Here is a 12,332-nt window from a genome sequence, read left to right as displayed (position 1 = left end):
CAAACCGATGGCCCGTCGATATTGGGCAAAGAGAAAAAAGAACGCTACCAGACGGAGTTCCACCTTGCCCCATGAAAAGATGGAAACCCCACCTAAGTCGATGCTTGCTCGTGCACTTCTATTAGTTAACACATACGTGCAGGCTGTGGAGGCCCAAGCAGCGTTCTTCTTTCCTTGGGCAAATTACCATTTTTTCGTATGGAAGAGGGTTCCTGGGTAAGTGACATACAGAATCCCACCTATGAGGTACGATAAAATGATATCATAGATTGAAGGGCAGCAAGGACATTTCATGTGAAGAAGAGATAGACACACAGAAATGCTAGTGTAACCTACGCCAACAGCTCAGAGAACTTTTACCCTAAACCGTTTATTTACTCAAAATGTCCTAGTCCAAACTTTTTTTCCATTACCCAATAAAAGAAAACGACCACCTAATATCCTTGACGATTCTTAAATTACCCATGGCCCCTTTCCACAGTTACCCCTCTGACAACCCCACTTCCCGTGCACTATATATCTCTCCCATCTAGCACCATGTGGGGCCTACTATGCCACATGGCCTCTGCAACACCGCACGATGCGTTACAACATCGTGCTGTAATAAGAGAGGATAACGATTCGCTGCTCCCCCTCTCACATACCTATTGGAAGTATGTTTAGCAAATACAAATGGTTAATTTATTTAATTCATTTTATTATGCATGATATTATCGAGTTGTGATTGTCCACATATTTTTCACCTAAAAATGTTCACAACTAGGGACGAACTTGGGCATTCCATTCATATAGTTGTCACACTGTGTGATCTCTTGAATGATGATTCCAAAATACAAATATGATCACTTAAGAATCTTGAATGAAATAGTGTCAGATATTTAATCAACAAGATTCTCATTCATAGTTCACGAATGGTCCTTTGACTTGAGAGGTCCTTATGTAATTGTTAGGCATTTTGTGTTTTGGTGTATCAATGTGGTTTGTCACGAATAATATATCAATGTGTTGGATTTGGAGTCTTGAGATATGTACGAAAGAGATGCTCAACACGGAATTTACTTCTTGTAAATTGTAACAAATAATATCATAGAAAGAATGTTTGTGCCTGATTTGATGAAATTCAGATCCGATGGTAAGTTTGTAAATATTTTACAAAAGATTTTGAAAATATTAATTAGTATTAATATTTATTTGACGAGGGAATGTTTTATGAACAAGCTGCATAAAGAATAAGAAAACACAACAATGAGGTGTAGCAAAACAACATCGTATATTGAAGGGCGAGGTCATTTTTTGTGAGGGGAGAGATAAGACACAAAGGTGCTAGAATACCCTCCCTCAAAAATCTCAAAGAACCTTTGTCGCTTTATTTTATAAATATTTTTGCAATATTTTAATCGTCTAATTTACAATACGAATTTTCTTTGTTAGGATCAAGAGATATTTCAAAAGGGGGTGAATTGGGATTCAAAAAATATTGAAGAAAAAAATAAGCTCAGATGTCAAAAAATGTGCTCAAAAATAGAGGTGGAAGCAAACAAATTTTTGAACACTCACCCACACTCAAGAATGTAAGGGAGAAAGAAAAAAACAAAGGAGAATACACAGAGATTTTAGAGTGGTCCGGGCATCACCCTATGTCGAGCAAATTGTCAATGGAATCAGGTTCTTCTTCTCTGATCGAGGTCGGGTCTTCATCGTGTCTCCTGCAACAATACCCGGAAAGAAGAAAAATGGGTGGGGGCAAATATGTCAAAAATGGTATGTAAATGAGTAACTAATCAAGGATGTTTTGGTTGAGTTAAGCAACACCCAAGCTGCAAATAACCTTGTTGGGATAGAAACTCATGTACAGAACATACTAAGAAAAAAACTTTTTCCAATTTAGAAATCATCAGGATAATAAAATTAATCTATAAATTATCCTTCTAAAAAAACTTTTTCAATTTGAATTTTAAATCTATTTATATAAATAAAATGACATATAATAGTATTATAGAGATATCTCAAGAGTTTGGAATTCTTGAATTTGAGACGCTGCAAGAAACTTCGGCAGCTTCCACCAAGTATGTGTGACCTGGGATCAATTGAAATTCTTATTCTCTCTAACTACTCAGGATTGACTGATTTGCCCTTAAAGGTTGGCTGCCTGCAAGACTTAAGAGAGCTTCATGTTGATGGAACTGCGATAGAACAACTGCCATACTCTTTTAAATGCCTAGAAGTGCTAACGGCAACAATGAGCAAATTGACCCGTTTACCACACTCAATATATTATTTGGAATCTCTTGTCACCCTTATGTTGGACGGGACTGACATTGATGAATTACCTTGTTCAGTTGGATCACTGTCAAAATTGAAGAGCTTATCGTTGCAGCAGTGTACATCATTGAAAAGCATTCCAACTTCAGTTGGGTAAATGGAATCGTTGGTTGAGCTTAACTTGACAGGTACAGCAATCAGAGAAATACCTGACTTCCCTGTATCTCAACGCCAATTTCTTTCTACATTTGAAGTTGTAATAAGAAAACTTGAGAAGCTGAAAATTGGAGCCTGCAGGTTATTAAAAAAGTTACCTGATTCCATTGACAATTTGAAAAATCTACGAGTGCTTCACATTAATAGATCTGCAGTAACAAACTTACCAGATGGAGTTGGATCCTTGGAGCAACTGGAGGATCTAGATATTTCATCTTGCAAGATGCTAATACCAGCTTCAATGAAAAAGATGAGATTTCTGAAATGTTTTAACATGTCAGGAACTGGGTTAGTTAAATTAACACAAGATTTTGGAATGCTCTCATACCTTGTGTGGTTGAATCTGGGGAACAATAATTTCAGTGGCCTTCCTGATGATTTCGGGGGCTTATCTTCACTCAAAGAACTTTATTTGCAGAATTGCACAAGCCTTCAGTCTCTCCCAAAGCTTCCCTCCAGCTTAATTGTCTTAGATGTTGCAAATTGCATTTCATTGGAAAGGGTACCAGACATTTTGCACCTGAAATACCTGGAGAAGTTATGTCTTAATAACTGCTGGAAGCTTTCTGAGGTTGAAGGCCTCATTGGATTGCCATCACTGAGACTCTTGTTCATGCATGGATGTAGCACTAGTCTTGGTGATACTCTGAGGAACAAACTTTTCCAGGTGATCCGTGTGTGTGTGTGTTTGTGTTTAAGCATCACAGTCAACTGTCAGTTTACCTAGTCATCTTTCTTTCTGTTACAGGATGTGTACGGGCATATAGAACATCTCACTCTTCCTGGGGGTGCAATCCCTGACCGATTTAAAGATTTGAGGATGCATAAATTAAAAAGAAGGGTTGGCACTTTTGAAATGGAGGGGGCTCACCTTCCCAATCCTGACTTTGAGATCGTTGGACTTCTTCTCTGGGTGGATTTTGAGTACCACCCTTTTGGAAGAAATGACATTGTGTGGCTTGAAAAAATTGGCATTCGCAGGGAAAAAAGGGACGACAAGGTTCCACAGAAGACTCTGGAAATTAAGTGAAAATACAGGAGCCAGAGGTTTCACGAAAGACTGGAGAAATTGAAGTCACCCCAGGAGCACATCAAAGGGTATTCGCCTTTTGCCATATTCGAGATGATGAGAACCTGTCAATGTTGGAAAATGGAAGTGCAATAAATGTTAATGTTGGAGACTATGATATCTCCTCAATGAGGTGTTGGAGCAGATGGGGCCCCAGTGAAAGAACATCAAGGGGACACTGGAGAGTCCATAAGCAGGGGCTCAATTGGACCTATTGAACTGCTGCATATCCGAAAAATGATTTGGGATTCATTCCATGGATGCTCTAACCTTCTCATATGGAGATTTATAGTATATTGTCTAAGTTTCAATATATTTCTTCACATTTGGACGTTACTTGAACTGTGGCTCATAGCATGGCATCAAAAGCTACTTAATTGAGAATAAATTAACAGATAAACAATGCAATGCACTGCACTGGTTACATCAAATCCTTTTGGGGAGAAATTGTTGTACTTCTTGCTAATTCAATTTTAAGATTGATAGCTGCAGCATCTTCACAATTACATTACCCTGTATGAAATTTTTTGAGATAAAATACATTTCATGCTGGCATAGTATAAACAAAGCTGGAAAACTTGTGAGCTAAAACCAGTTCCCACATCTGAAATAATTGAGTCAAGCTGATCAAATGTATGCACCAACAGATTGATGGATTTGATTATTAGCATGTTAAAGACATTTTCTCAGAAAAGAAGTTTAAGGAATAATAGAAAACACATGTGGAGGAACATAACAGTCTTAAGTGGACATATATCTTGAACATACCTGGATTCAGCATACCTTTGTCCAAATGTTACACTTGCATTGGGCTCCCATAGCAACCATGGTTTGTGCATCTGATTAAACACCTACATCAAGAGCTTGGTTTGAGTCGTTTGACACAACCAAGACAAGTTTCCCAGTTCTGAACGAGCTTTACTTCTGAGTCATCTAATTTCTGGATCTAATTGAATACTTATAGCATCCGTCATTGTGCTGGTGGCCTCATCATCTTTTCTTCAGTACAAAAAGGAACTGTTCTAGGGTATCCATTACTGGATCACCTTCATTATGCTGATAATAAACACGCCCACATCCTCATCCCCATTATTTGTTTCCCTCAATCAGAAGTAAGGTGTCAACACTATAATTTGAAATTTTGCCGAAATTTGGCTTATTTCGGTAATTTTGACATGTCCGAAACGAAACAGGAGGTGAAACGAAATGAACATGATTAACTTGGGTAGCTTGATCTGACTAGATGAATTTCAAAGTACATGAACAGCATAACAGAACAGAGATACAAACAGATAATTGATGCACTAAATTATTTCATTATAAATAAAATGAGGCGCATATTAAATCAACGGATCTTACCTGTAGAACGCAGGATTGCACATGAGTAAAAATTGCCAGCAACCTCAAGCTTATGCTGCAAATGGATATTACGAAAAATCAGATGCTCAACCATTTCTTCTCTTAAGACAAGCCTTTTCCTTTAACTTTTGTACAGATAAAGAATAACTTGGCAGCTCAAATACAGTTCTCCAGGGAAGAAGAAAAAAATAATAATAAAACAACAGATCGATAAAAGGTAAGCTGAATGAAGCAATTGGTCAACAGAAGGTATGGATATCTAAATAAAATCAACTGACAATAAGCCAAGCCAAGATTTCAGATCAACATTTTTTAAATGAAGATTGACAATAACATATGAAATATACTAAGAACGGATTCAAAATGCTGAGTAACCAGAAATATCTTTTGCAGTGAAAAGAATACCAAACCAGTAAGAGTTAGGAGAAAAAAGAAAAGGAAAAGATTCAGGCATGACTTAAGTAGATCAAACAACTTATAAATGATAGACGAGAGTTAATCTGCCATTTTCAAAGCATTTCAGTGCTACCATTTTGATTGATAGACAAAATGTTGAGAGGAGGGCTAAGAGAGAACAGAGAAATATTGCATGGAATTGAAAGAATGCTGTGAAATTCACTGGCTTTCTCACCTCCAGCTTAAATTTTGCTCAACCTGGCAACTTTTCCTTCAGTTGTTTTCAGAAGGGTAGAGGTCTCACGTCAGCTTTTATCAAAGCAATTTTCATTCCTATCCTCTCTAGGATCCAAAATTGTGCAGCTTAGGTTGTGGTCCAAGTAGCCAAGTGGGTCTCAAAAATTTGGGTCAATAGTCCTTGCCACTTTCCAAAAACCGGTAACATCTAAGTTGGCATCCCATTGGGATTTTGGCATACCCACCCTGAGATGCATTATCCAAACATGATGCACAGATGGATGCAGACAGTGGAATTGTTGGTGCCGATGCTTAAAAAATATTTAGATGAAGTTCAACTCGAATCCACTAATCTTAAATGTCCAACTAATTACATTCTTTTCAAAGGTTAGCACACATTTTGGCAATGATTAAGTGGAAGAAAAAAAAACGAAAACAAGAAAAAGAGAAATGTGCATATCTTTGGCATGACAATTCCTTCTTATAAATTATACAATGGCACAGTAAAATGTCCAACTAATTAAATTCTTCCTTCTGTTCTTTTTGAATAGGACTGCTTATCTTTGGCATTGACCCTACCAAGTTCACTCAACAAACAAAATTAACCCATAATAAATATCTTTCACCAATAATCCCCACAAGAACAAGATCCATCTCTAAAATGGTGGAATCGACTACGATCCCTAACGACAATCTCTCGATCAAAAATCTTCGAGATGAGCTTAATAGCCAAATGGCAATCTGCACAAACCCTCAAGTTCTTCACAACCCTAATTGGGGTCCGAGGAGCGGTATTGATCAGAGCAAAAGCAATTGCAATCTTCTCACTATGATAACATAGTGCATTCTCTTTCTCCTCCTCCTCTATGTCTGCAAGCACATTCACCGTGCGGGGCACATAACCTTCCAACTTCAATAACCTTGTGATCTCTTCAAGCTTCTCATATATCTCCTTACTTTGTGGGTGAGACCGATCACCCATGACAAACTCGTGCACACAGTTCCCTAGCTCAAAAAGACTATGACCAGGGGTTTTCCTCACTCCTTCCCTCAACATTTTCCTCCTTACCCTTTGCACATCTGACCACCTCCCCTCAGACGCATACAAGTTGGAAAGCAGCACATAGTCGCCGCAATGTTTGGGTTCTAATCGGACAAGGTGTGCTTGTGCAACTTCTCCTAAGGCCAAATACCCATGAATGGTGCAAGCGCCAAGCAAAGTCCTCCAAACAACAGCATTGGGCTGCAGTGGCATATTTTGAATAAAATCATGTGCTTCTTGTACCAACCCTGCCCTACCAAGCAAATCAACAATGCAACCATAATGTTCTATCTTAGGCATGATCCCATATACTTCCCTCATCCTCTTGAAGTACTCAAATCCCTGATCCACCATTCCACAATGACTGCAAGCATACAAGACCCCAACGAAGGTAATCTCAGTGGGAACCAATCCCTCCCTCTCCAGCTGCACAAAGAGCTCAATTGCTTCCTTGCCAAACCCATTAACGGCCAAGCCAACAATCAAAGAAGTCCAAGAGACAACATTCTTTCTCTCCATCTCAAAAAATACTCTATGTGCCTCTTTAATGCTCCCACATTTTGCATAGAGGTCTACAAGGGCATTCCCAGCATGCAAGTTACTGTTCAAACCAACCTTCAGCATGTACACGTGAGCCCTCCTACCCAAAGCCAAAGCTCCAAGCTCAGCACAAGCAGTGAGCAAACTAACCATGGTGAAACCATCTGGTTCAACACCCTCCAAGCCCATATCCCTGAAAAGCGTCAGAGCCTCATTGGGCCTCCCATTAAGAGCAAACCCATTAATCACAGAGTTCCATGTCACGAGGTTTCTTTCAGGCATTAACTCAAACAACTTGTGCGCGCTCTCATAAAACCCACAGGCAGCATACATGTGAACCAAAGTATTCTGAACAAAGACCAATGCTTCAAACCCATTTCTTATGACAGTGCAGTGTATCTTCTCACCTTCTCTGACGGTCAGCAGCTTTGCGCAGGCCTTGAGAAGAAAAGGGTAGGTGTGGGTGTCAGGTTCAATGGAGGAAATCTGCATTTGACGGTACAATTGAATGCCTGGTGCAGGGTTTTCACTCTCAGCATACCCTCTGATCATGGTATTCCAAGTAAATATGTTTGGGTTTTGGATTTGCGAGAAGATGTGGTGGGCATAGGACATGGGACCTGAAAGAGAAACCAAGGTGAAGATGAGGTGTTTCCCAAGGTCCGGGTCGGTGAAAGGAACACCATTCCTGATGGAGAAGCCATGGATCTGCTTCAATCTGAATTTGGAAGAGGCACATGTCAGCAAGAGCGCAATGCACTTCTTGAGCGTGTAGGATTTAGAGGTTTTTGGAGGGCTTAGTGTGCAGAAACAGGAGAAGAGCAGGGAATTTCTGGAGTTGTAATATGTTAATGCTGACGATGAGAAACTGTGCAGAAAAGATGAGTGAAAGGAGATGATGAGTTGCTTTGTTTGCATTAGATCATCTTCGACTCAGAGAGCCTAATTTCACATGATTTTATCAACTCTTCTAAAATAGGTCGTTCTGGTGGGGTTGACTCAGAGACTAAAGACTAACAAACTCTTGAAGGCGTGAATGTGAATGTGTCATGGCTCTTTTACGAGCGGTTTACTAACACGGTTTTAGTGCACGGTATCGGAACGGGTATCGGCAATACCTAAAACTGATTCGATATTAGTCAAATTGCTCCTGAATTTTCTTAAAAAATGAGTATTCTAACCATTTTACATCTTGTTCGTATCGTGCTATCGATATGGTATTGATACGATATCGATATCAATGACTAGCAAAATCGATATATATCGATGATTGCTGAAATGAGCTAACATGCATCTATGATTTTTCTAAAGAATCGTCGACAAACTCTGCATAGAATTGCATGGGTTTGCTGGCGAAATAAACCCATTTCGCCAACAAATTTCTTGAAAGGAAAAGGCTATTAATATATTGGAGTTTCTTCCTTAGAATTGACTGTATGGAAAATCAGTATTGGTGTCAGTCGATTACCAATTCAATTCACCAATTTTTGAAACCTAAGTTACAGCACATCCTCGTTACCTTCGCCCGTAAATAACAATAATTTTACAATTGAGGCAAATTATAAAGAGCTCTTCAGCCACTTTTAGTATGTCAGAAAATACAAACATAAACCATATCAAAGAGAGTCTAATTTCAAACCACAAAATCAGAAACTTGAACGAATACCACCACAAACAATCAAAGAAGAAGAAAATGATGATGATGATGATGATGATGAATCCAACCCAAAAACATACAAGTCACTGTGTAGGTTCTGTCTTTGGTGAAGAACATGGATTAAACTTAACCCCCTTCTTAAGGAAGACATCCGTAAGAACTGACTTGGATCGCAATAATGCCCTCAACAAATCCAATCCCTGCTTACACAGTAAAGCAAAACGTCTTTGTGAGAGAGTGAGAAACAGAGAAAAACAGAGTACCTCTTTCCTTGTGAGATGAGCGACCCTATCCTCCAAGGCTCCAACATCCTTGACACCATACCTATTAAGAATGGTAATACTAGAGATGGTAGACATTGGTTTCACCTCCAAATCATCAGTAATCATATACGTCACCACCTCCTTCACATACCCTCCTCCTCCTCCTCTGGCTCCAATAGAAGAAGAACAACCACCAGTACCAACGAAACGTATCTCAGCCGTCATCTTCCCTCCACAACAACCACAGGAAGCCCCTTTCATATTGGTCACATAATTCCAACACGTCAAGCCATGACGCCGAGAACAACAGTAAATAGTTCGACGGCTTCATTGCTTCAACAGTACTCTGTGAGTACTTTCCATTGCCTTCCAAGTCACTCGGCATATAGTCGTCATTGCAGTCACTCTGCATAAACAGCCTTCGTATTCCAAACTCATCTTTGCTGTAGTCACTCTGTGGCATAAGCAGCATTTGCATTTCATTGCCACAAGAAGAATCAATCTTAGGTTGCAAAAGCAGAGATTTATCGATGTTTGGTTGCATGTAAAGGTTGTCTAGATTATCTATGCTGGAATAGAGATTGCCAATACAGCCAGTCGTCTTTTGAGATGCGGTGAGGAGTCTTACTATGGTGCCAACAGGCAATCTCAGGAGGCTGAAGAGGAAATCAACGAAGTCCTTTCCAGATTCTGCCAAGAGGACTTTGTTTCTGCTCGTCTACCAGAAGCTTTAAGCTGATCTTAGTTTTTGCCATCTATGAACTGTTAATTAATTTCTTGTTAGAAATCTCTGCGGATGTAACAGAGATCACATTTATATTGTGGGTTCACTTGATGATGATGCCTTCAAGTGAAGAAGGTGTTCTGTTCTGGCCAATTTTTTTCTATGAGAGAATGGGGGAGGTTCTACTACTGCACTTTTTCATTGGATCTTTCTATCAGATTGTTCTACTTAATTTACTCTCCACTACATCAAAGTTTGCAGCTTTTTAGACTGTTTACTTTCCTTGTTTGCATGCATTATTGTACTTACAAGTTCTAAAGCATTTTTTTTTTTTAATTATTTTTATGGGTGTTTTGCTTGCTGCAATGGTAAGATTGCTCCATTGTGATCACGGTTTTGGTATGGAAACAATCTCTAAGTCAGCATATATTAGGATCCTTGCCGGAACCCCCGGCAATGGCGGGAGCCTCGTGCATTGATTGCTCTTGCTTGTTTATATCTATGTTTTCTAGTTTCTTTTTCTTTTGAACAAATAAATCTCCCTCCACCAGCCAGTGAATGAAAATCATTATCCTAAGGATCACAAACCCCTCCTAAGTTTTAATTAGTATCTTTCCAAAATACCCTCCTGATACTCTCTCCCCCGTAGTGAATGGATCCCATTCATTGTGGCTGAAGGGAAACTCGAACCTTTTCTTTATTAATTACTTGACAATAGAGCAATGTATCATCATGCTCTACCCAATGTGCCTTGGTATCTACATGTCGTACTATGGTGGTATCAGATCAGCGGAATTGATCGATCCGTATCAATATTGATAGACCCCGATCCTAATTTTGGAGTGAATCCCATATCAGTGGATCGATACAAATCGAAGGTAAAAAAGTAATATATATATATATATTTTTTTTAAATTAAAACCAAGGACAAAAATGACCGATTTAGATTGATATAAGAGTCTAAGACGATCCAAATCACATGTCTCATACCGATTCCTGAAACCCGGCGCCCCAACAAGGGAAGTATCAGGGGTGGAAAAACTTTGAGAGGGCTGTACACCCTGACAATGTTGTCTTTTATTTTCGCAATTTGGATTCTTTGCCGCCATCTGCCCATGCAATCCACGTGCAGCCTCACACAGGCAGGGGGCGGAATGACCAACCTGCCCGGTGGGGTTGGGGTAGGACGGTCAACTCCTGGCTGTGTGAGGCTGCACACCGACCAGATCACGAAATGCTCTCATTTCGTTTTTACTCAAAAAAACGAAAAAACAAACTTTCATTTCTAAAAACAGTGTTGTCTTTCTATTTCTTTTGCTTTTCACTGACTTTTGCTGAGTCATTCGTTTTACATTTTCTAATGCTTTCATCGAATGTATTTCTTTTTCTTTTAAACATTTTTAAAAGAAAAAAACAGTGTTGTCTTTCTCTTGTATTTGGATCCCTATTGCCGAGCTGCTGGCAGGACCGTGCTGCCCAGACACGATGTTGCGTGTAATTTTCGTCTTACCCGAGTGGAGGTAAGGTGATCTTTACATGCAGTGTCGTGTCTGGACAGCACGGTTCTGTCGAATAGCTCAGTAGTGGAGGATCCAAATCCCTCTCTCTTTCTTTAGTTTTTCCCTACTTTTGCTGAGTCACTGGCTTTTCATTTTCTATTGTTTTCATCGTACTATTCTCTTCTTCTTCTTTTTTTTTTTTGGGAAAATTACATGATTAGCTACTTTTGGGTTTTCATTTACAAAACTGTCCACCCTATGTTTGAGTTAATAAAAATAAATAAAAACAAGTTAAGGTTTACAAAACAGGACAAAATAGTGTCTCTCCCTCCCACACTAACTTTTTTAGACATTTTTACCCTTGTCATTGCCTTCTCGCCAAGGCATCCTCCATTCCCTGCAATCCTACTCTTGTCCCAGCCACCGCCATTCTCTGCTACCCCAAGTAACAGAGGAAAAAAAAAGAGATTTTTTCAGAGGAGAACTGTCAAGGAAGGAAGGAGAGTCACTGTTTTGTCTAGTTTTATAAAACTAAACTTGTTTTTGACTATTTTTGTTAACTCAAACATAGGGTGGACAGTTTTGTAAATGAAAATCCAAAAATAGCTAATCATGTAATTTTTTCTTTTTCTTTTGAGTAAATTATATGTATCTCTCCTGTAACTATGCTTAATTCAAGGAACACCGCTATGTTTGTAAAAACTTCATAAGCCTCCCCTATTGCACAAACTTGGTTACTCGACCCCACTTTGTTAGTGAGCTATTGTTAAGTGATGACGGTCATAAAAGAAATAAATTTATACTGACTAAGTTAACGTTACCTGAAAGTTACATTACCCTTTTGCCCGTATGTTTACCCTTACCCCCTCCTCCTCCTCCTCCTCCGCCACCACCCATCGTAAGACTGTAAACCCACCTCCACCCCTGCAACCCAGCCCCAACCCCTGTTCTTCATCCCAATCCACCGCCCCCCACCTCCACCCCTGCAATCCAACCCCACCCCGCTTCCTCACAAAACCACATCCCTGGCATGGTGGCACCAGCAGCTGCTGCCATGCTGCAATCGCC

General features: G+C 39.5%; 2 protein-coding genes across 2 annotated transcripts; one reads left to right on the top strand and one right to left on the bottom strand.

Moving 5' to 3' along the window:
• Positions 1–2,044: 2,044 nt before the first annotated feature.
• On the top strand, positions 2,045–4,110 carry LOC122650766 (probable disease resistance protein RPP1). The gene is made up of 3 exons (XM_043844151.1): positions 2,045–2,482; positions 2,517–3,145; positions 3,227–4,110. The coding sequence occupies exons 2-3, from the start codon at positions 2,702–2,704 to the stop codon at positions 3,506–3,508; spliced, it is 726 nt and encodes a 241-aa protein (XP_043700086.1). The 5' UTR covers positions 2,045–2,482; positions 2,517–2,701; the 3' UTR covers positions 3,509–4,110.
• Positions 4,111–5,971: 1,861 nt separating this feature from the next.
• On the bottom strand, positions 5,972–8,092 carry LOC122650765 (pentatricopeptide repeat-containing protein At4g21065). The gene has a single exon (XM_043844150.1). It carries the CDS (start codon positions 8,037–8,039, stop codon positions 6,162–6,164), a length of 1,878 nt encoding a protein of 625 aa, XP_043700085.1. The 5' UTR covers positions 8,040–8,092; the 3' UTR covers positions 5,972–6,161.
• Positions 8,093–12,332: the final 4,240 nt, after the last annotated feature.

The sequence above is a fragment of the Telopea speciosissima genome, chromosome 2, assembly GCF_018873765.1.
Source record: "Telopea speciosissima isolate NSW1024214 ecotype Mountain lineage chromosome 2, Tspe_v1, whole genome shotgun sequence".
In the NCBI taxonomy this organism is placed as follows: Eukaryota; Viridiplantae; Streptophyta; class Magnoliopsida; order Proteales; family Proteaceae; genus Telopea; species Telopea speciosissima.
Note: the sequence above shows the minus strand (reverse complement) of the source record. Positions and strands in the feature narration are given on the sequence as shown.